The sequence below is a fragment of the Ranitomeya variabilis genome, chromosome 5 (assembly GCF_051348905.1).
Source record: "Ranitomeya variabilis isolate aRanVar5 chromosome 5, aRanVar5.hap1, whole genome shotgun sequence".
NCBI lineage: Eukaryota > Metazoa > Chordata > Amphibia > Anura > Dendrobatidae > Ranitomeya > Ranitomeya variabilis.
The window spans coordinates 375,402,820-375,428,320 of NC_135236.1; the positions used below are offsets into that span (position 1 = coordinate 375,402,820).

The 25,501-nt window shown below is 40.1% G+C and overlaps 1 protein-coding gene across 8 annotated transcripts in view; it reads right to left on the reverse strand.

Annotated features, from left to right (window-relative positions):
• Positions 1–25,501, reverse strand: part of PTPRZ1 (protein tyrosine phosphatase receptor type Z1) — a 307,734-nt gene that overhangs the window by 39,130 nt on the left and 243,103 nt on the right. For 5 of the 8 annotated variants that reach the window (XM_077264974.1, XM_077264973.1, XM_077264972.1 and 2 more), the window contains 7 exons: positions 22,558–22,643; positions 21,189–21,209; positions 20,801–20,897; positions 17,562–17,644; positions 15,070–15,204; positions 7,779–7,913; positions 4,996–5,159 (listed from right to left, as the gene is read on the reverse strand). In XM_077264974.1, coding sequence (XP_077121089.1) covers positions 4,996–5,159; positions 7,779–7,913; positions 15,070–15,204; positions 17,562–17,644; positions 20,801–20,897; positions 21,189–21,209; positions 22,558–22,643 — 721 coding nt within the window. The remainder of the gene's footprint in view (positions 1–4,995; positions 5,160–7,778; positions 7,914–15,069; positions 15,205–17,561; positions 17,645–20,800; positions 20,898–21,188; positions 21,210–22,557; positions 22,644–25,501) is intronic. The other 3 variants (XM_077264975.1, XM_077264971.1, XM_077264970.1) reach the window with 1 other exon arrangement.

Consider the following 25,501-nt stretch of genomic DNA (forward strand, 5'->3'; position numbering starts at 1 on the left):
ATCAAAATACGCTTTAAAAGCGCGCCAAAAAATGCATCAAAAAGGCACCTGCGTTTTCTGCCAAGAGATGCAGAATCAGTGCCTACAAAATACTTAAATCATCTTAGCAAAAAAACTGGAGACCTCAATTAAAAATAGCAGACAAATCTTTATTATACACAATAAATATTCATCAAAACACAAAAATTATAAGGTAGTACATTTAGGCTATGTGCACACGTTCAGGTTTTTTCGCGTTTTTTTCGCGCTAAAAACGCTATAAAAACTCATTAAAAACGCATGAATTATGCATTCTATCATTTAGAATGCATTCTGCATGTTTTGTGCACATGGATGCGTTTTTTTTCCCCGCGAAAAAAATGCATCACGGTAAAAAAATGAGCATGTTCATTAATTTTGCGGATTTTCTGCGTTTTTCCCGCGATTCCCATTTACTCGCGTTAGGCGAGTAAAGAGTAAACCAGATTTATTTCTACTGATTTGACTACGTGGGGGGGGGGGCAGCAGAAAGGCTAGGTTCACCCCTGGCTGTGGTGCATAAACCTACTATTCGGCCACCCTTAAACAGTGTTCACAAGCAGAAATGGTTGCATTGGGCCCACACATACATGAAGACTAATTTCCAAACAGTTTTGTTTACTGATAAGTGTTGAGCAACTCTGGACGGTCCAGATGGATGGAATAGTGGATGGTTGGTGGATGGCCACCATGTCCCAACAAGGCTGCAACGTCAGTTAGGAGGTGGAGGAGTCATGTTTTGGGCCAGAATAATGGAGAAACAGCTGGTAGGGCCCTTTAAGGTTCCTGAAGGTGTGAAAATGACCTCTGAAAAGTATATATAGTTTCTGACTGACAACTTTCCTCCATGGTATAAAAAGCAGAAACGTGCCTTCAGGAGCAAAATCATCTTCATGCATGACAATGCACCATCTCATGCTGCAAAGAATACCTCTGAGTCATTGGCTGCTATGGGCATAAAAGGAGATAAACTCATGGTGTGGCCACCAACTTCCCCTGACCTCAACCCTATGGAGAACCTTTGGAGTATCATCAAGGAAAAGATCTATGAGGGTGGGAGGCAGTTCACATCAAAACAGCAGCTCTGGGAGGCTATTCTGACTTCATGCAAAGAAATACAAGCAGAAACTCTCCAAAAACTTACAAGTTCAATGGATACAAGAATTGTGAAGGTGATATCAAAGAAGAGTCCTATGGTAACATGTAACTTGGCCTGTTAGGAGGTTTTGGAGTCAAATAGCTTTTTTGTTCAGTGAATGTGACCTCCTAATGCTGCAAATTCCACAAATGAGCATTTTCAGTTCTTTAAAACATATCAAATGTTTAGAAATTCTACTGTGCCTAATAATTTGGAACAGTGCATTTTAAGTTTTTATTCATTTTGGAGATTATACTGTTATCATTGGGAGGTTTCTTCAATAAAATTCGATGTATACTCTAACGGGTGATTACTTTTATTAGACTGACTGTCATTTGCACCGACCATTTAGGAAAATCCGATAAAAATGTAATTTGCATAATAATTTGGAACATAGTGTATAGTGACACCCCACTCAGTACTCAATACAGTATAGTGGCGCCTCACATAGTGCTCCATACAGTATAGTGACACCCCACTCAGTACTCCATACAGCATAGTGGCGCCTCACATAGTGCGCCATACAGTATAGTGACACCCGAATCAGTACTCCATACAGTGTAGTGGAACCACACATAGTAAGCCATACTCGATACAGTATAGTGGCACCCCACATAGTGCTCCGTGCAGTATAGAGGTGACCCACATTAAAAAAATAACAAATAAATACTCACCCATACCCCAACACATCAGACTCTCGCCAACCGTGGAAATCTTCAAAAAGAACCTGAAGATCTACTTCTTCTGACAAGCCTATAACCTGCAGTAACCACCGATTGACCAAACCGCAGAACACGGTCTACCCTCACCTACTGTATCCTCACCCAACCCCTGTAGACTATGAGCCCTCGCGGGCACGGTCCTCTCAACTCTTGTACCAGTCGTGTCTTGCATTGATTAAGATTATTGTACTTGTTTTTATTATGTATACCCCTCCTGACATGTAAAGCGCCATGGAATAAATGGCGCTATAACAATAATAAATAATAATAACAATACCCCCCTTGCGCTGAGATGTCAGATGCAGTTAGGGAATGATGGGAGAGGGAGCGTCAGCTGCCGCTCCCTCCTACATCATTGCCTTCAACTCTATCAGCATCTAGGATGCCAAGTATACCTGAGGGACTCGCACGGTGTTGCGGGCCAAATAAATTCACCCTGCGGGCCAGAGTTTGACATATATGCAGTATACCAACAGAATTGGTGTATCCCCTTGTAATCACAATGCTAACTGAAATCACACAGATTTACCTGATCAAAATTTTACAAACCCTTGAAAGTCTGATAATGCAGTATGTATAATGTGAAGATTACTAATATAGGCCGAAATGGTAATGAAGTTACATTTGTATTATGTGTCTTGCTTTATTGTAATCACAGTCTGCAAATAATGAGTTTCTTATCTAAGATATCCTTGTGCAACAAACTAGTTTAGCTTTATAAATCAGGGAAAAAAACCATAAAAAGAAGAACATAAAAAGAAAATACTGTTCAAGAAGTGCAAAATAAATTAATACCAAAGTGCGATCACCTAGAACAAATTTTTTCCAGAGACTCTTGAACTGACAAATTTTTAAGACACAACAGTCAGGCAAAAGCAAAGAAAAAGCCTTGAGCAAACTTCTACTCAAATCTATGCTTCTTTGAAACAAAAAAGCAAAACAGCGATACTTAACTGATGGACTACGTGTGTACAGTGGTCTGAATAAAGTCAGTGCTGTCCAAATGCCACAAAATGTCCTCTCACTACAATGTGCCAAAAGGTACAATTAATGCGATGTCTTTAAGGCCTATAGAGAGACGCATACTGTCCCAACCATGTGGCATGGAGATAGATCTCTGTTGTTTATAGGGAGTGATGGAGTATGAGAACTACATACTGTAGGCACCAGGAATTTTTGCAAAATTAATGGCAGATTGCATATAAAACAAATATGCAAATAGACTTTACAACATAACAATGACCTGAAATATAGGTCAAAGTTGACACTTCAGTGGTTGCATCATAAAAAAGTGAAGGTTCTGGAGTGGCCATAACAGAATCTTGGCTTCAAAATCATCAAGTTACATTGGAGTTAACTCAAATATGCAGTTCATTATAGACAAAGAAATTAGAATATCTAGAGAAATGTTTCTGTCCATGATTCTTTATTGTAATTCTGCCTTGGTACCAACATTCCAGCCATTAAATCCAGGTCAGCTGAGTAGGGCCCAGTTAAAAAGAGATTGCCAAAGGAAAGCACGTGGGCTTATACAGTTTGATCAAAATATTGAGTAAGAATTTTCTGAGGGGGTTAAATGGTTTTCAGTTATCAGTGAACGATCACTTAAAAAATGGATGCGCCTATCACGATTTTTCTTCATTTGGAATGTGTATGCCAAGAGGAATGGGCATCTTTACCACAGAGAACATAAATGGCCTGGATAACTACAGTATCACAAACTATTGCAATACATGAGCAGTAGGCAGTACACAATAAGGGGTTGTCCAGAACTTTTATCATTATAGCCAATATTTATGAAAGGTCATCAATATGAGATCTGTGAGGGTGCAGTTGGCACCCTCACTGATTAGCTGTTTCCGATGCCAGTGACAGCCGGATGTGAACAGCTGTGGAGCTGAACAGCCCAGCTATGTCAACTGCGAAGTGCCCGCAGCGGGTGCATGGATGTGCAGTACCCAGCTGTGGCCACTATGCAGTTGTTGGATAGTGCCGCGTAGTTCCACAATGGGTTACATCTGGCACCCGGAACTACTAAATGGTGGTCCCTACCAGTCTGATATTGATAACCTATCCTAATGATAGGCCATCAATATAAAAACAACCAACTCAAGAAATAAGTGTATGTAGACTTTTTTAACAGAAGAAGGTTATTAATTTCCCCATGGTTTATTCTGCTATTCTGTATTGTACAATGACATATTGTAGTTTAGTACGAGGCACATTAAAAATAACCTAAATGTGTCAAACTGTACTGTACATATCATTTTGAATATAAACAGTGTGATGCAGCGGTAGGACCATACACAGTGAAACGGCAGTGACCCAAACAAGTTCAAACAAAACGTTTTTTTATTGTGTTACTTCACACAGTCAATATAGTATACGGCAGAGGTGTCAAACTGTATTCCTCGAGGGCCACCAACAGGTCATGTTTTCAGGATTTCCTTGTATTGCACAGGTGATAATTTAATCACCTGCACAGATTGATTCCAGCACCTTGTGGAATGCTAAGGAAATCCTGAAAACATGACCTGTTGGCGGCCCTCGAGGAATGCAGTTTGACACCTCTGGTATATGGCTTCTTCATACAGTCCATTAATAATGCATGGCTATATGATGCAGTAAATACACAGGCCGAACTTCCCTCTGTCCAGTTTCCCTGGGTGACCGCACGCCGGTAACAAGTCTCTGTACTCACTCAGCGCACTGCACTCTTTATCCTCTGGAGTGCAGCCGGGTACACATAAGACAGCCCAAGATGCAGGGTGTCAGTCTCTCTGGTTCCATTAGCCTCTGTGTTGCTCCACACAGAGAGAGCTCTGCGGACAACTGCCCTGTCTGCTTCCAAGGTCAACACTGACACACCTCCCCCTCTACTACAGGGCTTTTAAATCAGACACTGCTTCACTATTCTAATTACAGCCACACCTGTGTCTGTAGTACGCCCTCATGGCCTCACTATGCTTCCATGCACATTCTGCAGAGCACATACAGTGCCCCCTAGCTGTACCAGGGGTCACTGCCTCACAACAGGTAATATTACATAATATGCTTTGCAGGAATTTAACATAAAACATATTAATTTCCCAAACTTTGGTCAGTGTTGTAACATACCTGCAATGCACTACGACTGGTCCACTGGCATTACGCTTTGCTGTAGAGGCCTTTCTTACAAATGTCAGAACAGGGAGAGAATATTCAGGAACCCCCATATCAGGCCATTGTGTATAATGGTACTGAGTTATCACACGCTCATTTAATCGTCCTTTTTGGGAACCCTGGGCGATGCAAAACAAAAACAATTACGGTACATACATGATAATTCGATTCAGTTTGTAAGCGCTGGGTATGTTACAAGGTTTTTAGGAACTACATTGTACTGATTGACTAAAACAACGTGCCGTACAGTAACACTGTCAATGTGTACTATGGCCACCTGAACATTATATAACCATTTCATAGTGACGTGACAAGATTCAGTATTATTCCCAATAATGATGTTTGAAGAGGGGAAACTTGCAATAAAGTGGGAAAAGTAGTAAAATAATCTAAAGCTGATTTTACTCATCACATTCAATATCGTAAGGCAAGTTTCTGCATTAAGGCTACATTTAAATAGTACGTTTCATACTACCCATCAATACAGTATTACTATTTTTCAATAATTCTGCTCAGATCAGCCCTTTCAAGGCTAGGGTCACAACATATTTTTCCAACCTCTTAAAAAGGTTCTATTTTATAATAGAAAAAAAACGTAAAACTAAATGCAAGTGGTAGGTTTTCTGCTGCCATTGACTTCTTTTTGTAAAGAATGAAAAGACAACAAAAAATCAATTTGCCAGTGCGAGAGAAAAGGATTTTTACAGTCATTCTCAAGTATACCAATCCACAATGGAATCTAGGCATGCTGCAGTTTTTTTATATAATGCAATAGGTAAAATTCATAGCGTAAGCAGCATTGAAATCCACTACAAAATGTGCTTGTTACGCACGGATTTCGTGGTGAGCTTATAGACTGGTATATTTTAGACTGCATGTCCAAGCACACCTCTACTACTGAGTAGCATCTGTCACTATACAATGTACACAGAAAGCCATGGTGTGAGTTATATACAGCTCAACAACTTTGCTCTGAGAAGACCGTGAATGTCATAACTGTTGTACCCAGTAAACTGTGATACATCACTGGAATCAGGGTCTCTGTCCCTCCATCGTGCTGCTGTCAGATTACATGGTTAAAAAAACTGCTGACAGATTCCCTTAAAGCCACAACACATATATTATGTATACATCCATCTCTTCAGCTGACCAGCCAGCAATCAGCACTTTAACTCATGTATCATATCCTACAGACATCATTCTATATCGACAGGAACTGACCTCTTTTCATAGCATATCATTATCTTCTATTTAGGCCTAAAAAGTGAATTAGTTCTAGGATAACAGGAATTGGAGGCTACAATTTCATGCTAACAATCGCTCTCAGGACAGAGGTCAACTTCCATGATACAAAGTTACCAATCTTTTTTAGATTTCTATTAGTTATAGATCTCCTCCTGACGAAGGGACGAAACGCGCGTTGGGGCGCTTGGGACAACCACACATAATGGACCACCCTAAATGTAAGTGCTATCAGCTAACAGATGTCAATTTGGTCTCATGAGCACGTAGTTTACAGCTGATATAGTACAGCCTATGGGACCATGCGATATGATTATACCATGCTCTACATACATAGGGTTTCTATGGTCAGGTTGGTGTTGGAATATTTCCCAATTATTGGTTAAAGTAGTGACCTGAATTCTGTTATTGTTTTTTTGATTTACTAAGTATTATGCATGTCTAAACTTTGTTTAGCGTATTGTAATAAAAACGGTATCTACGGGAAGGGATTTTGTTGCTATGCTAGTTATAGATCTGTATTACCAGGACAGTAAAAAAGATATTTTGTGCCAGACGCATATTTAATTGCCCTGTATATTATTTTCTTTGATATACAATCTACACAAAATACACTAATTGTATCCTAATTAAAAAATACTAAAAATGTAACATTACTTTATTGACTACTTCCAACAATATAAATAATATACAGTCTCTTGCTAAGTATTCGGCCCAACCGGAACTTTTCAACCTTTTCCCACATATCATGCTTCAAGCATAAAGATACCAAATGTAAATTTTTGGTGAAGAATCAACAACAAGTGGAACACAATTGTGAAGTTGATAGAAATTTATCGCTTATTTTACATTTTTGTGGAAATTCAAAAACTGAAAAGTGGGGCGTGCGATATTATTCGGCCCCTTTAACGTAATACTTTGTTGCGCCACCTTTATGACTGTTATGACTATCTCTGATTTTAGCGGCTTGCCGTCAGTGAAATAACACTAAAATTAGATACATACAATATGTAAGGGCTTAAAAGGAACCTTTCAGGTCCCCCGACTGCTCCCTACCACTAATATAGCAGTATGCATGGCTATTTCTTTAACCACAAATGAGAAAATTAATGAAAAATAAAATTTGAATCCTGCAGCTTGGTATATGCTAATAAGGCAGAAGCAGTTAGGTGGGGCATCTTAGCCTCATTGGCATATGTGTTTGTGCAAAATTAAAATTAATTTTACAAAAATGGCAGTGTTAGTGTGCAACATAAAGACATGATTACTCCTTGTAGATTCTCAAAATGTCTGTTGATTGAATAGCGCATCAGTTTGCTATACAATGAATATCCCACAAATTGCTTGTTGTATGTTTTTAAAACACCCCCAAAATGATAAAATGAAATAAACACGTTGATTGAAAAACCCATGTAGTAATGGAGATGTAATACAAAGACCCAAAGCCAAATTCATCAATGTTTACTTGTATGCGGAATTGTAGATCTATTACAAACCTTCTTAATTTTAATGTTCCTCAATGTAAATGTTCTCACAGTATAATAGGCCAGGACACAAGTTTTTTTCTGGGTAACCAAAAATGTGCCGTATTCTTCACTTCCATCGTTAGGCCAATACTGGTCACACTTTCTCTGCAAATCACCAAACAAATGACATTACTAGAAGAGTAGAATTTAGTCCTGAATATTACATTAACATAAAAAAGCATTTTCTGAGTATATCTGTAAAGAAAACTGGATTTTTTCCATAGTACCGTTAGTGCATCAGCCAGGAAAACCTGTCGACACACAGACACCGACATGCTCCTAGCCTTAGGGGAAGTGTAGAACAAAAGAATGTCCTCTTGCTTTTTAACATATATTTTGAGTTGTGAGATTCTGACCTATAAAAGTCTTAGTCCACCTCCACTATTCAATAAAAAAATATAAATTGACCTTTTAAAATAACCTAATGGCTCTCTTGATACGTCTGTTTTAGTGAATAATATTTTTTTCTTTAATAATTAGATATCAATTCTACATATTTTTTGGTTTGAAATCGGTGTTGTGCCATTCCTGTATTATTTCAAGCAGAAATGTATGCATAAATTGACAACTGGGTGGTACAAGTTGTTGCTTCATACTTTAAAGGGAATCTGTTGGTAAGACCAGCCCTCCTAAGCTGTCTATATGGGTATATAGTCATAGAAAAGTGAATATACTGATACCTTGATATCTGCAATAAGATGATTTAATCCAAGGAAATCCACATTTTTCTTATATGTAAATGAGTTGCTAAAAGGGGGAGTTACTGGTGTGATATGCAATGGTTACCAGTGTTACGAGTATGATGTGTGATGGCCGCTCTCTGCTCTCCTGATCTCACTGCAGAGCTGTGTGTGATTATAACTGACACATCTGCTGGTTCCTCTCAGCTTCCATCTCACAGACAGGGCTTCAATATTGTCGCAATACAGCGGAGCTGTGAAAGCTGCAGCTTCTAATGTGTTATGAGACAAAGTTCAGTTGTACTGTTCTGTTAGTTACATGTCTCACACTGGTAATGCTTCCTTTCATTGAAAATAAGCTCTGGAGGCAGATTCTCAGGAAGAAGAGGGTCCGGCCCATAGTCCTGGTCAGCTCATTCACATATAAGAAAGATGTGGACTTCTCTGGATATAAAAAAAGTATCAGTTTATTTAACTTATTTTATGACCTGTGTGCCTGTATAAATGGCTTAGCAGGGCTCATCCAACTGACAGATTCCTGGCCCTTTAACTTTGTCCCATCAGTGAGCGACTGTAGTAACACCTCCTTTACAAGGGGAAGGATTCACCTCAGTTGTCAATTTACTACTAAATAATTAGAACAACAGAAAAAGCACAATGTAAAAATGTTCTAGAATTGTTATTAAATGGGGACTGCAAGTATTTTCTAAAACAGACCAGTCAGGAGTGGTGACAGGTTCTTAAAATGTTAATGGCTGATGTATGTTACTAGACATAAAAAAGAATTTCATTATTTTGTTATTACTTTCTTTTACAGGGTTTGCGTGATAAAATATTTTTTTTTAGGTACAGATTACCGTACTTAAAAATAATAAAAAGGAGTCAGACTCACTTTCCAGTGCACCAGCTGATCCAGCGCAGCCCACTTTGGCGGCCTGTGACTGCTCCAGAAAAGGTGCCTGCCCAGTTCTAAAGCCAATGACAGGCTGTAGTGGCAGTGAGATTGTGCTGTGACTTGTAAATGGGGCAGGCACTGCTTCAGAAGAAACCACAGACCTCCGGAGGGGACTGCACTGGATTAGCAGCAGCGCTGGAAAGTATCAGACAATTCTATTGTCAGACAACTCCTTTAATAAAAAATATTGCTTTACTGGTGCTTGTGTTTTTTTCCCTACATTTCATAAACTTTTACTTTACTTTTTCTCTTCTTTAACCTTTTTTGTAGGTAGGGGACCTTTATGGGAGTTTTGCTGATGATTTTAACATTAATTTCTATACACTTAAATTATTCTGTATTGCAACACATCATTGCCTGTCAAATATATGGTAAAGTATTACATTTTCATTGGTAGTAATAATTGCTGGGGAAATTGTATGTCTGCACTTGCTCAGGATACTCTAGCCTTGAAATGATAGGACAGAGCCCCTTAATTACTGTTATTTCATGGATAATCTTAATAAAGACTTACTGAGGCCCTAAGGACTTGTTAGGTCGAAACAGGGCTGGACTGGCCATCGGGCAGTTCTGGCAAATGCCAGAAGGGCCGGTGGCAGCAGTGGACCGCTCGAGTGTGCCGCTGTCGGCAACACTCCCCCCACTGTCGGCACACTCCCCCCGCTGTCGGCGCACTCCCCCCGCTGTCGGCACACTCCCCGCCCCGCATTCAACTATCCCGGCATCATAGACGCCGGTACAGTTGAATGCAATGATGGAGTAGAGATCGTCTGCTGTCGCTCCCTCTCCCATCATTCCCCACTCTGCCTCTGACACTGCGGGTGTGCGATGATGTCATATACACCTGCTGTGTGTCGGGCGGGCAGACTGCAGCTACTGAGACCGGAGCCAGGAGCAGCGCGGGGCAAGAGGAAAGGTGAGTAGAGTGTTTTTTTTAAAATTATTATTATATATCAATGAGTGATAACTGGATTGTGGGGCTATTGGGGGGGCTGCATTGCATTCTATGGGGGCTGGCTGCATTACATTCTATGGGGGCTGGATGCATTACATTCTATGGGGCTGTGCTGCATTACATTCTATGGGGGCTGGCTGTATTACATTCTATGGGGGCTGTGCTGTATTATGTACATTCTATGGGGGCTGGCTGTATTACATTCTATGGGGGCTGGCTGTATTACATTCTATGGGGGCTGTGCTGCATTACATTCTATGGGGGCTGGCTGTATTACATTCTATGGGGGCTGGATGCATTACATTCTATGGGGGCTGGCTGTATTACATTCTATGGGGCTGTGCTGTATTACATTCTATGGGGGCTGGCTGTATTACATTCTATGGGGGCTGTGCTGTATTATGTACATTCTATGGGGGCTGGCTGTATTACATTCTATGGGGGCTGGCTGTATTACATTCTATGGGGGCTGTGCTGTATTATGTACATTCTATGGGGGCTGGCTGTATTACATTCTATGGGGGCTGTGCTGCATTACATTCTATGGGGGCTGGCTGTATTACATTCTATGGGGGCTGTGCTGTATTACATTCTATGGGGGCTGGCTGTATTACATTCTATGGGGGCTGTGCTGTATTACATTCTATGGGGGCTGTGCTGTATTACATTCTATGGGGGCTGTGCTGTATTACATTATATGGGGTGCTGGCTGCATTACATTCTATGGGGGCTGTGCTGTATTACATTCTATGGGGGCTGTGCTGTATTACATTCTATGGGGGCTGGCTGCATTACATTCTATGGGGGCTGGCTGTATTACATTCTATGGGGGCTGTGCTGTATTACATTCTATGGGGGCTGGCTGTATTACATTCTATGGGGGCTGTGCTGTATTATGTACATTCTATGGGGGCTGGCTGTATTACATTCTATAGGGGCTGTGCTGTATTATGTACATTCTATGGGGGCTGGCTGTATTACATTCTATGGGGCTGTGCTGCATTACATTCTATGGGGGCTGGCTGTATTACATTCTATGGGGGCTGTGCTGTATTACATTCTATGGGGGCTGGCTGTATTACATTCTATGGGGGCTGTGCTGCATTACATTCTATGGGGGCTGTGCTGTATTACATTCTATGGGGGCTGTGCTGTATTACATTCTATGGGGGCTGTGCTGTATTACATTCTATGGGGGCTGTGCTGTATTAAATTCTATGGGGGCTGGCTGCATTACATTCTATGGGGGCTGGCTGTATTACATTCTATGGGGGCTGTGCTGTATTACATTCTATGGGGACTGAGCTGTAATGCTGGATACAGCTGTGATTATATGTTATACTAGACTGTGGCCCGATTCTAATGCATCGGGTATTCTAGAATATGCATGTCCCCGTAGTATATGGACAATGATGATTCCAGAATTCGCGGCAGACTGTGCCCGTCGCTGATTGGTCGAGGCAACCTTTATGACATCATCGTCGCCATGCTGTGCCCGTCGCTGATTGGTCGAGGCCTGGCGGCCTCGACCAATCAGAGACGCGGGATTTCCAGGACAGACAGACAGAAAAACCCTTAGACAATTATATATATAGATAGTCGTGTTACACTCCCCTCACTTCTTGTAACCTACAAGTGTACAAAGATATTATACAGTCACCATGTGACAAGTGGGCCTGTGTAACTTCAAGTGCCAGGGCTGAATTTTAGTCCCAGTCCGAACCCTGGGCCGAAAACTATCCTGCCAACCCATCAGCATCCTGCAAATGTGATGGCTGTTATTGGAATGACAATCAGAGTCCCTTGCCTTTCTTGACACTTGACACTTAAGTTCTACTGCCAGGAGGACCAGAGGTATATTTTTGCATATATATACAGTACAGACCAAAAGTTTGGACACACCTTCTCATTTCAAGATTTTTCTGTATTTTCATGACTATGAAAATTGTACATTCACACTGAAGGCATCAAAACTATGAATTAACACATGTGGAATTATATACTTAACAAAAAAGTCTGAGACAACTGAAAATATGTCTTATATTCTAAGTTCTTCAAAGTAGCCACCTTTTGCTTTGATGACTGCTTTGCACACTCTTGGTATTCTCTTGATGAGCTTCAAGAGGTAATCACCGGGAATGGTTTTCACTTCACAGGTGTGCCGTGTCTGGTTTAATAAGTGGGATTTCTTGCCTTGTAAATGGTGTTGGGACCATCAGTTGTGTTGTGCAGAAGTCTGGTAGATACACAGCTGATAGTCCTACTGAATAGACTGTTAGAATTTGTATTATGGCAAGAAAAAAGCAGCTAAGTAAAGAAAAACGAGTGGCCATCATTACTTTAAGAAATGAAGGTCAGTCAGTCTGAAAAATTGAGAAAACTTTGAAAGTGTCCCCAAGTGCAGTGGCAAAAACCATCAAGCGCTACAAAGAAACTGGCTCACATGAGGACCGCCCCAGGAAAGGAAGACCAAGAGTTACCTCAGCTTCTGAGGATAAATTTATCCGAGTCACCAGCCTCAGAAATCGCAGGTTAACAGCCGCTCACATTAGAGACCAGGTCAATGCCACACAGAGTTCTAGCAGCAGACACATCTCTACAACAACTGTTAAGAGGAGACTTTGTGCAGCAGGCCATCATGGTAAAATAGCTGCTAGGAAACCACTGCTAAGGACAGGCAAAAATCAGAAGAGACTTGTTTGGGCTAAAGAACACAAGGAATGGACATTAGATCAGTGAAAATCTGTGCTTTGGTCTGATGAGTCCAAATTTGAGATCTTTGGTTCCAACCACCATGTCTTTGTGCGATGCAGAAAAGGTGAACGGATGGACTCTACATGCCTGGTTCCCACCGTGAAGCATGGAGGAGGAGGTGTGATGGTGTGGGGGTGCTTGGCTGGTGACACTGTTGGAGATTTATTCAAAATTGAAGGCACACTGAACTAGCATGGCTACCACAGCATCTTGCAGCGGCATGCTATTCCATCCGGTTTGTGTTTAGTTGGACCATCATTTATTTTTCAACAGGACAATGACCTCAAACACTCCTCCAGGCTGTGTAAGGGCTATTTGACCAAGAAGGAGAGTGATGGGGTGCTATGCCAGATGACCTGGCCTCCACAGTCACCAGACCTGAACCCAATCGAGATGGTTTGGGTGAGCTGGACCGCAGAGTGAAGGCAAAAGGGCCAACAAGTGCTAAGCATCTCTGGAAACTCCTTCAAGATTGTTGGAAGACCATTCCCGGTGACTACCTCTTGAAGCTCATCAAGAGAATGCCAAGAGTGTGCAAAGCAGTCATCAAAGCAAAAGGTGGCTACTTTGAAGAACCTAGAATATAAGACATATTTTCAGTTGTTTCACACTTTTTGTTAAGTATATAATTCCACATGTGTTAATTCATAGTTTTGATGCCTTCAGTGTGAATGTACAATTTTCATAGTCATGAAAATACAGAAAAATCTTTAAATGAGAAGGCGTGTCCAAACTTTTGGTCTGTACTGTATATATATATATATATATATATATATATATATATATATATATATATATATATATATACTGTATATACAGCTCTGGCAAAATTTAAGAGACCACTGCTAAATGTTCAGTTTGATTTTTCTCTTTATAGGTATATTTTTTTAGTAAAATGTAAATTGTTCATTTATTCTATAAACATCTGACAACATGTCTCCGAATTTCCAAGCAATACATTTTGTATTTTTTTTCTGAAAAGGAGAAATGGTCAAAACTAAAAAAAAAACCCTGTGCTTTCAGACCTCAAATAATGCAAAGAAAACAAGTTCATAATCATTTTGAAACAACAATACTAATGTTTTAACTCAGGAAGAGTTCAGAAATCAATATTTTGTGGAATAACCATGATTTTTACTCACAGCTTTCATGCGTCTTGGCATGCTTTCCACCAGTCTTTCACACTGCTTCTGGCGCAAAAATGTAAGCAGTTCTTCTTTGTTTGATGGCTTGTGACTATCCATCATCCTCTTGATTATATGTTCCAGAGGTTTTCAATGGGGTTCAGGTCTGGAGATTGACAGGGTTTTGATGTGGTGGTCTCGTAATTTTTGCCAGAGCTGTTTATACAGTTGGCTCCTGCTTGTGATGTGATGCAGTGCAGATCATGTACCCATGGAATCACTATGCTACAACAGTGCAGCAATTTGTTTGAATTATATGTGTAACAAATTTACCATCAGATGTTACATGGTAATACCTGAAATCACTCTTTAAATGGATTGTCTCTTTTTGTTCGCAAATAACAGCTGCAACATCTGTACATAGCTAATGTCTGGCCTTTCACTCAGCTTGATTTCTATCAATGTGGGCGAGCTGCAACATCAGAGACAGTCCATGTACATGAGTGGTATGGTTTCTAAGGGGAAATGTTGAACTTAGTCTTTACAGTGTACTACGGTAATCTCCTAACTTTTTTTCTGGAATTAAAGTGATAACAAAGCAGTAATAATGAATAAGCTAAGCAAAGCTGTGACTAGTATTCCATTCGGCTTAACATGTGCACTCTATATCTACAGTATTTCTCTATAAGGAAGAAAATAGTGGTAGTTCTTATGACCATCGTTTAATCAGCAAATTAACTAAACTTAATTACATTTTTAATTGCAAATTTGTTTTATATTTGTAAAAACTTACTCTTCCCTTCTCAACCAGGTTTGTTATCATGACAATAACTTCCACACCATGCTCCCATAACATTCTCCAGAAATCTTCTGCAGTTGATTTCAAAGGTCCTTGAGCAGCAATATAGGCTCTTGGCTTGTGATAACCCTTAAGAAAAAGGACTTGTAGGTTAGCATAATTGCATGTAAACATGAGAGATTATCAGATGGATTTCTTTCATTATAATACATAAAAATTACTTAGTGTTTTGAATTGACTAGGAATAGGTATCCACAGTACATAGTTGTATTGCAACACTGCAACTTTTTTCTTAAACACTTGGGTACGTGGCTGGGAAAGACCACGACACTGCGCAGCCCAGTCCTAATACTATGTGAATATTGACGTATAAAGTCTAAGAAGAGTACATATACCTTAAAGGGAACCTGTCACCCCCAAAATCGAAGATGAGCTAAGCCCACCAGCATCAGGGGCTTATCTAAAGTATTCTGTAATGCTGTAGATAAGCCCCCGATGTAACCTGAAAGATGAGATAAAGAGGTTAGATTATACTCACCCAGGGGCGGTCCCGCTGCTGGTCCGGTCCGATGGGCGTCGCCGTCCGGGGCCTCCCATCTTCTTACGATGACGTCCTCTTCTTGTCTTCACGCTGTGGCTCCGGCACAGGCGTATTTATCTTTCCTGTTGAGGGCAGAGCAAAGTACTGCAGTGCGCAGGCGCCGGGAAAGGTCAGAGAGGCCTGGCGCCTGCGCACTGCAGTACTTTGCTCTGCCCTCAACAGGGAAGATAAAGTACACCTGCATCGGAGCCGCAGCGTGAAGACAAGAAGAGGATGTCATCCTATGAAGATGGGAGGCCCCAGACTGGACCGCAACACCCATTGGACCGGACCGCCCCCCCCAGGTGTGTATAATCTAACCTCTTTTTCTCATCTTTAAGGATACATGCTGTAGATAAGCCCCTGATGCTGGTGGGCTTAGCTCATCTAAGATTTTCGGGGTGACAGGTTCCCTTTAACACTAAAATGGTGATGGGCACAGTAATGAAAAGCTTATTTTATATTCACTACATTTAAAAGCCATTGTGGGGGTTTAACCACAGAGTGGCCCCTAGTTTGGGGCCTACCCTTAGGCTGCAGGTACTGGGGGACTTTGCTGTGCACTGCTGTGATCACTGGATGGATATTTATTAATATGAAATACTGATAGGTGGAATGGCTGAACTATAATTTAAGGGCTGTGCACATACATTTGGACACTTCTGGAGAATTTATCAAGACTGGTATTTTCATACTAACTGTACTTCATGAATAATACAAAAAAATTACTGGAAAAAAAGCTTGCTCAAAATTATTAAGAAATACACAATTCTGTCTACCTCTGCGCAGACTGCTACTCATCACTTGCATAAATTACAGCTACATTTTATGCCAGTTGTATTTTGTACATTATGGCAAATTTGGAGCATGGTCGTTGCCCACCTGCTGGGCGGTGTAAAAGGCAAAATGAAGCATACTATATCACTTGTGTCAAATAACCCTTGTGCTAAATTTTTAGACTTTTCAACATCAGAAAACTAGTGTAGAGGGGCTTGTGAATTCCTCCAAATGTGTATCTATGTATATAAATACAGACACTCACTTTGTACATTTCAGAGTAAAGATAACAAATTAAAGGGAATCTGTCACAGGATTTTGTCTATATAATCTGATAACAGGATAATTTAGGGCAAGAAAGCCTGATTCCAGGGATGTATCACTTACTGGGCGGCTTGTTGTAGTTTTCATACAATTCTTCTGCTCTGTGTATATCCCCATCCACACACCTGACTGGTAGCATCCTGTGTACACTGTGCAATGTGAACAAGCTGCTAATCAGTGGTGGGGGCGGGGTTTCAAAGATTAGCCTGACTGCTGGTCACATGAGCTGTAGTCCGGGCAGTGTTAATCTCCTGCTGATAAAACACAATACTACAGCCTAATAAGTGACACATTCCTGCAATCAGGTTCTTTGTGCCCTATATTATACTAATAACAAAGTGTCTTTAGGGATGAAAATTCATAATAAGAGATTACCCAAAGGGTAAATGAAACCAATTTAAGGATATTCTCATTAATGTAAAAATGTGACTTTTATTAGAATCATTTAATAAACATGGTCTAACAAAATTAAAGCCGCTAAAGTGGTATTGTTATTTGAGATTTCTTTAGGATTCCTATGTAGGGTATCACTATCCTATGGCTAACAATTCTCCTACCCAGATTAATGACTGCAGTTCACTAGCTAGGGTTGCATTCTAAGGATAATTCATAATTATCCATTACAGATTTGTTCATAGCATCCCCGACATGTTTTGCCTTGACAGGCTTCATCAGGGGACTGTGGCTATATTATACTACTCTGAGATTAAATAGCAAAAACCTGCTGACAGATTTCCTTTAATAGATATCACTTGAAAGACATAAATACTGTCTGAATGACTGAATATTCAGAATATTTACTTACATCAACATAATTTGCATTAATGTAGTCAGTTGGCTTTCCATCCTTTTCTCCAACTTGTGAAAGTTTAACTCTGCTATGATCATCTTAACAAAAACAATTTCAAAGAAATAAGTTGTCGTGATTAGATTAGATCATTTTCATAACCATTATTATTTGTAAATACATTAAGGTATCATAAAGTACAAAAAAATTATTTTGATCTAAATCAGGGGTCTCAAAGCCAAAGAAGGATTACAATGAGGGTAATTTTGGACATGAGACTCCAGGGGCCCATGGCCAGATTACAGTCCTTTTCACTACCATTAGCAGCATGTATCACCAAGAAAGGCCGAGGCGATGGCATCATCAGTGATCACACTGGCTGCTTCATTTAGCAGGTACCTGGCCAGAAGGGAATGGAAATGGGAACTGGCACTGCATGGAATCACCTGGAGAAGTAAGTGGTTCCTTTTTTTAATGCCGTGGGGAAGAGCAGAATAAAGGTGGAGAGGGAGTGGGAGAGAGGACACTTAATTGCAATCAACAGGGGGGAGGGTGAGAGAGAGGACATGAAAATGTAATGAATTGTTAAGGTGGGAAAGACGATATGTAATTGCAATGAATTTTGGGTGGTGGGAGAGAGGACATGAATTTATAGTGAATCGGAGGTGGTTTGAGAGAAGACATGAAATTCAAATAAATTGGGGGCGTGGGTGCAAGAGAGGGCATGAAATTGTAATGATTTGAGGGGTGAAAGATAGGATACAGTCATGGCCAAAAGTATTGACACCCCTGCAATTCTGTCAGATAATACTCAGTTTCTTCCTGAAAATTATTGCAAACACAAAGTCTTTGGTATTATTATCTTCATTTTATTTGTCTAATGAAAAAACACAAAAAGAATTGCCCTAAAGGCAAATTGGAGATAATTCCACACCAAACATAAAAAAGGGGGTGGACAAAAGTATTGGCACCGTTTGAAAAAATCATGTGAAGATTCTCTAATTTGCGTAAGTAACAGCACCTGTAACTTACCTGTGGCACCTAACAGGTGTTGACAATAACTAAATCACACTTGCAGCCAGTTGACATGGATTAAAGTTGACTCAACCTCTGTCCTGTGTCCTTGTGTGTACCACATTGAGCATGGAGAAAAGAAAGAAGACCAAAGAACTGTCTGAGGACTTGAGAAACCAAACTGTGAGGAAGCATGAGCAATCTCAAGGCTACAAGTCCATCTCCAAAGACCTGAATGTTCCTGTGTCTAAGGTGCGCAGTGTCATCAAGAAGTTTAAAGCCCATGGCATTGTGGCTAACCTCCCTAGATGTGGACGGAAATGAAAAATTGACAAGAGATTTCAACGCAAGATTGTGCGGATGTTGGATAAAGAACCTCGACTAACATCCAAACAAGTTCAAGCTGCCCTGCAGTCCGAGGGTATAACAGTGTCAACCCATACTATCCGTCGGCATCTGAATGAAAAGGGATTGTATGGTAGGAGACCCAGGAAGACCCCACTTCTTACCCCGAGACATAAAAAAGCAAGGCTGGAGATTGCCAAAACTTACCTGAAAAAGCCTAAAACGTTTTGGAAGAATGTGCTCTGGTCAGATGAGACAAAAGTAGAGCTTTTTGGGCAAAGGCATCAACATAGAGTTTACAGGAGAAAAAAAAGAGGCATTCAAAGAAAAGAACACGGTCCCTACAGTCAAACATGGCGGAGGTTCCCTGATGTTTTGGGGTTGCTTTGCTGCCTCTGGCACTGGACTGCTTGACCGTGTGCATGGCATTATGAAGTCTGAAGACTACCAACAAATTTTGCAGCATAATGTAGGGCCCAGTGTGAGAAAGCTTGGTCTCCCTCAGAGGTCATGGGTCTTCCAGCAGGACAATGACCCAAAACACACTTCAAAAAGCACTAGAAAATGGTTTGAGAGAAAGCACTGGAGACTTCTAAGGTGGCCAGCAATGAGTCCAGACCTGAATCCCATAGAACACCTGTGGAGAGATCTAAAAATGGCAGTTTGGAGAAGGCACCCTTCAAATATCAGGGACCTGGAGCAGTTTGCCAAAGAAGAATGGTCTAAAATTCCAGCAGAGCATTGTAAGAAACTCATTGATGGTTACCGGAAGCGGTTGGTCGCAGTTATTTTGGCTAAAGGTTGTGCAACCAAGTATTAGGCTGAGGGTGCCAATACTTTTGTCTGGCCCATTTTTGGTGTTTTGTTTGAAATGATCAATGTTTGGCTTTTTGCTTCATTCTCTTTTGTGTTTTTTCATTTAAGACAAATTAAATGAAGATAATAATACTGAAGAATTTGTGTTTGCAATAATTTTCAGGAAGAAACTGAGTATTATCTGACAGAATTGCAGGGGTGTCAATACTTTTGGCGATGACTGTATATAATTGTAATGAATTGGGGGGTGGGTTTGAAATTACATTGAACTGAGGGGTGCGGGGAGAGAAGATATGGAATTGCAATAAATAGGGTTGAGAGGACTTGTAATTGTAAAGAATTTGGGAGAGAAGAAATGTAATTGTAATGAATTGAGGGTGCGGGTGGGAAAGAGGACATGTATTTGTGATGCACTGGGGTTGTAGTTGGGAGTCAGGATATGTAACTGCAATGAATTAGGGGTGGGCAAAAGAGAGCACATGGAATTGCAATAAATTGGAGGGGGGCATATTATACAGGACAGAGACATGTAACAAATTAGGAGGATAGAGACAGTGGATAATTAATTTATATTTTGAATAGCACATTGGCTAATTATAGATTCATGGTGTGGTGCATATCTGTATTCAGGGGTGCAGTGGGGGGGTCTTTGTCTTCATTGTGGCCAAAGTCTCCATTTGTCCCCAGCCAAAATGAAACAAGGCGACCCACACCCTAACTGCATTTTTCTAAGTGGCCCAGGACCCTATTTTATTTTTAGATTTTTTAAATATGGCTTATCCTTTGTTCCAAGGTGTTTTACTCAACTTAGAAAAACTATATGCTTGGCTAATCTTGTATTTTATTTTTTGGCTAACAGCTATCTAAAGTGCATAGTTAGGTTAATTAATATCACTTTTAGTCACTATTGCAACTAAAATGCCTTGATTGAATGGAACTATAGATTTCCAACAAATAACTTGTATAGCTATAATGCATAACACTGAATAATGCCGTGTGTTACAGAGATTTAAATATCCTTAAAATTGTATATCAAAGCAAATACTTTATATCTATAGTCCTTATTTCTTCCACTTACTTACAGGCAACAATATTTATGTATCTGTTCTTGTTCTTGTTGTCGGGGTGGTTTGAGTTATCACATGTTATGCCTGAATCCACAGTGCAGTTCTGAACCTCCTGCAATAAATACAAAAATGAGTCCAAAAGTATTACACACTTAGGCTGAGTTCACCCAGGCATTCGGATCTGTTCAATCAGGTTTCCATTGCTGGTAAAATATGGAGTCATTATGATAAGAGCCGATGCAGTCCAATATAAAGTGGATCTGTTATGTGCATCATGGCTCCTGTATAAACGGATCCTATAATAACATCATGAACAGAACCGACCTGAAATTGGCTGTGATCAGATATGAAGCACACTTCTAAGGCATCGCTACACTAGGTAATGACAACGAAGCATTCTTACCTGATAAAACTCTTTCAGTGTCTAATGAGGAAGTGAATAAAAAAAGATGACATAAATTTTACAATGTGAACATAATAGGGAATGAGAAATAAAAACAAAATGCAGCTGATAGATGAGAGCAAATAATGTTTAATTTCTGGGGAGAGCAGATCAAACAGTTCATAAATCTTTAAACAATGGCGTTCCCACATAAATTAAACACAAAGTATGGTAAAACCAAAAAGTGAACACGTAAGTACAGTATATAGCTCACAACATGTCCATGGAGGTATTGTAATGTAGTCTGGTATTGCAAATTATATAAACTGAAGATGACAATGGTGGTCAATAGGGTGAATAAAAGGGCACAGCTGCCTAGTAGAACAGCGAGATTTCTAACTAATTCCCATTAGTACCAGAATCAATGGCTGGAGTGAGGACATGGAGAAATCAAACACTGTTCAGACCATACTTCTACCAGTCATGAACACTGGGGTGAAGTGCTAGATACAGTAGATGGATGGTAATCTAGCTGATGATAAATCATTACTAACACGAGGGCAGGGCAAAATTTACAAACAAATGTGGGATATTTGGATCCAAGGTCTAGCATATGCTTTATTGTCATAAGCAATAACATTAGTTAATAAAAATGGTATTACGCATGGATGGTAGATAACATATAAGAATAGATTGATACAGTAGATGCTCTACACAGACTGATAGACAGATAGATAGATAGATAGATAGATAGATAGATAGATAGATAGATAGATAATAGATGGATCATAGATAGATAGAATAGATTGGATAGATGCTCTACAAACAGAGATAAATAAGTAGATACATAGAAAGACAGATATGACAGCTAGATTAGAAAGATAATATATAGATAGAAAGACAATATATAGATAAATAATAGATATATAAATAGATAGAAAAGTTAGTGAAAAATGAACAGCACTAAGATACAACTAGGATGACAACAGCATTAATTCACATGAACGTGCAAGTTTGATTCGTTAATTGGATCAGAAACGTAAATGCTTTTTTTTGGAGGTCATCAGTCTTCGAAAAAAAAAAAAAAAAAGGACCCATTAACAGCCCCCTGTACAATAATGTGTGTGTGTTCTATCTGTGAAAAATACCAACAGAATGTTGTACATGTGTAACACAGACATGTGAATGAGGCTTAACATAAAATATAGAATGGCACCCACTTACTGTAAATTTATTTAACAGTATATATATATATATATATATATATATATATATATATATATATATACACACACAGTATATATATATATATATATATATATATATATATATATATATATTTATGGCAATCATAAACATAAGGGCCAATTTCAATCATGGTAAAGTGTACCTCAAACTCTTCTGTGAAGCCACTGCTTGCATGGAGGTCTGCAACATGTTTCGGGAACTGCTTCAAAGGTATGGCTCCAACATCATCTTAAAAGTATCAAAGAAAAAATATGTTCTTATTGGTCATTATCTCTCCATGTCAATTAATGCATATAACAAACTGATGAGTTTTACTGCACAGTTTTAGCAATGACATACTGTATATAAAATATAAATAAGCAACTAAGGCTTCTTTCACACTTCCGTCGGCAGTGTCCGGTCCTAATGCGTTGGGAAGACGTGCCGACGGATGTTGATAAAATAGTGATACAACTGAGTGTTTTGACGGATGCGTCGGCTGAGGTTTTCCGGTGTAGAAATGGGACGAGAGAGAGAGAGAGAGAGAACAGATTTTTCCCCAGCCTTGAAAATCCTTCCAGGCATGCTCAGAGGGAAAAAAGGTGATATGTCGCTGGATTCCTGTGTGTGACGGTCAGCGACGGATCCTGCATCCATAGGCTTCCATTGTAGCCAGTGATGGGCAGCGCAGGATGTGTCGCTGACCGATTTTCCGCCGTGCAGAAAAAACGTTCCTCTGAACATTTTCTCTGCCCGACGGACCGTTTTTTTTACGCAGGATCCAGTGCACGATGGATGAAACGGATGGCCATCTGTCACAATCCGTCCCAAATACAAGTCTATGAGAAAATGCATTCTCAAAAATTGACGTATCTCGACAGGAGCTGAAAGACGGAAGTGTGAAAGAGGCCTAAGGGCGCAGCACACAGTCTCGAGTCTCTGCAGCAAATAAAGGGACAATACCACCCTATTTGTCCAGTATAAAACGATTTGTAAAAGAGAAATTTATATTTGCGCTAATAAACTGACAACACTTTAAAAAAAATCCAACCTAATATGGAAATAAAACTATGCAATATCAAAGGAAGAGAAAACCTTGATACTCAGATAAAACCAAAAAAGAAAATATCAAATTTCCTCTCTGAAAAAGGATAGCGGCGTATGAATGATGGTCCCAACTGAGAGCAGTTCTTATGGTGTGTAGGTCCTCTTGTTTGAACGTGGTTCAATGTCCACCATGGTATGGCATCATAACCAGGGTCCAGAGCAAGTTCCGGCTAGTAACAGACGCCCCTCTGGGAAAATTTGATATTTTCTTTTTTGGTTTTATCTGAGTATCAAGGTTTTCTCTTCCTTTTATATTGCATAGTTTTATTTACATATTAGGTTGGATTTTTTTTTTTTAAAGTGTTCTCAGTTTCTTAGGGTACCGTCACACAGTACCATTTTGATCGCTACGACGGTACGATTCGTGACGTTCTAGCGATATCGTTACGATATCGCAGTGTCTGACACGCAGCAGCGATCAGGGATCCTGCTGAGAATCGTACGTCGTAGCAGATCGTATGGAACTTTCTTTCGTCGCTTGATCACCCGCTGACATCGCTGGATCGTTGTGTGTGACAGCGATCCAGCGATGTGTTCGCTTGTAACCAGGGTAAACATCGGGTAACTAAGCGCAGGGCCGCGCTTAGTAACCCGATGTTTATCGTGGTTACCAGCGTAAACGTAAAAAAACCAAACAGTACATACTTACATTCCGGTGTCTGTCCCCGGCGTCTCAGCTTCTCTGCACTGTGTGAGCGTCTGCCAGCCGGAAAGCGAGCACAGCGGTGACGCCTGACGTCACCGCTGTGCTTTCCGGCTATGGCGCTTACACAGTGGAGAGAAGCAGAACGCCGGGGACAGACACCGGAATGTAAGTATGTACTGTTTGTTTTTTTAACGTTTACGCTGGTAACCAGGGTAAACATCGGGTTACTAAGCGCGGCCCTGCGCTTAGTTACCCGATGTTTACCCTGGTTACCGGGGACTTCGGCATCGCTCCAGCGCCGTGATTGCAACGTGTGACCGCAGTCTACGACGCTGGAGCGATAATCATACGATCGCTGCGACGTCACGGATCGTGCCGTCGTAGCGATTAAAATGGTACTGTGTGACGGTACCCTTAGTGCAAATATAAATTTCTCTTTTACATACCGTATATAAACCTATTATCTAGTTACTACTTGGTTCCTTGAAACCTAGTAAGGTATTTCTCCGAGGGTGGCATCAAGTACAGTAGTGAGTGTTAATTGATGTCAGCCTGCACCAAAAGACTTCTTACATCAGGCTTTTTTGAAGTAGGAATGTATATAGATGTAGCATATGGTTCGGAAACATATTTCAGGCATTGTCCCATGGTAATTAAGTTGGAAATCACTGATCTGGATTATTGAACAGTTTATTAACTATTTTTGCATCTATTTTATTTTATTGTCACCTATGTAGATTTGGCTTCTTTTACAGAAATCCTAACATCAATTTATTTTTGAGCAAAGTTTTGTTAGTCATTTCCATCAACTTATACTTTAGTGGATTTTTGCAATCTATTAGTAAGTTCATAAAGTTCATGATAGTATGGGGCTTGTAATGTGAACTGTGGTATCACCGAATGAACAAAGTGCCCGTTGCCAAATGTTTACATGTCCAGAGTATACAGCAGTAGAAATGGAACTGTGGCAAAAACACAATAAAAACATACGAGTTCTAAACAGATATTGACCTGCTTGGAATACAACCCAAAGTTCCAGATGGTGAAGTCAACTGGTAAATAATTAGAGAGCTCTCGTCCAACAGTCCTCTTGGCACTGATGTTTTGAGGGAAAGTGCTTGCATAATACTGGCAAGAAGTGATGGTTATGATTTGTCAGAGTTTATTTTAACTCTTTGTGAACATTTACAAGACGTCCTCAATCAACGTCCTCAATGAAAGCAACCTGTTGTAATTTGAAAAATCGAATGACTCCGTGTGTGAGATGAAAATCTTGGACAATGTCAAACAAGGTTGAATGGTCCACTAAAAGAAAATAGACTACTGATGGCCAAAAGCTTTGGTCTCTGATGAG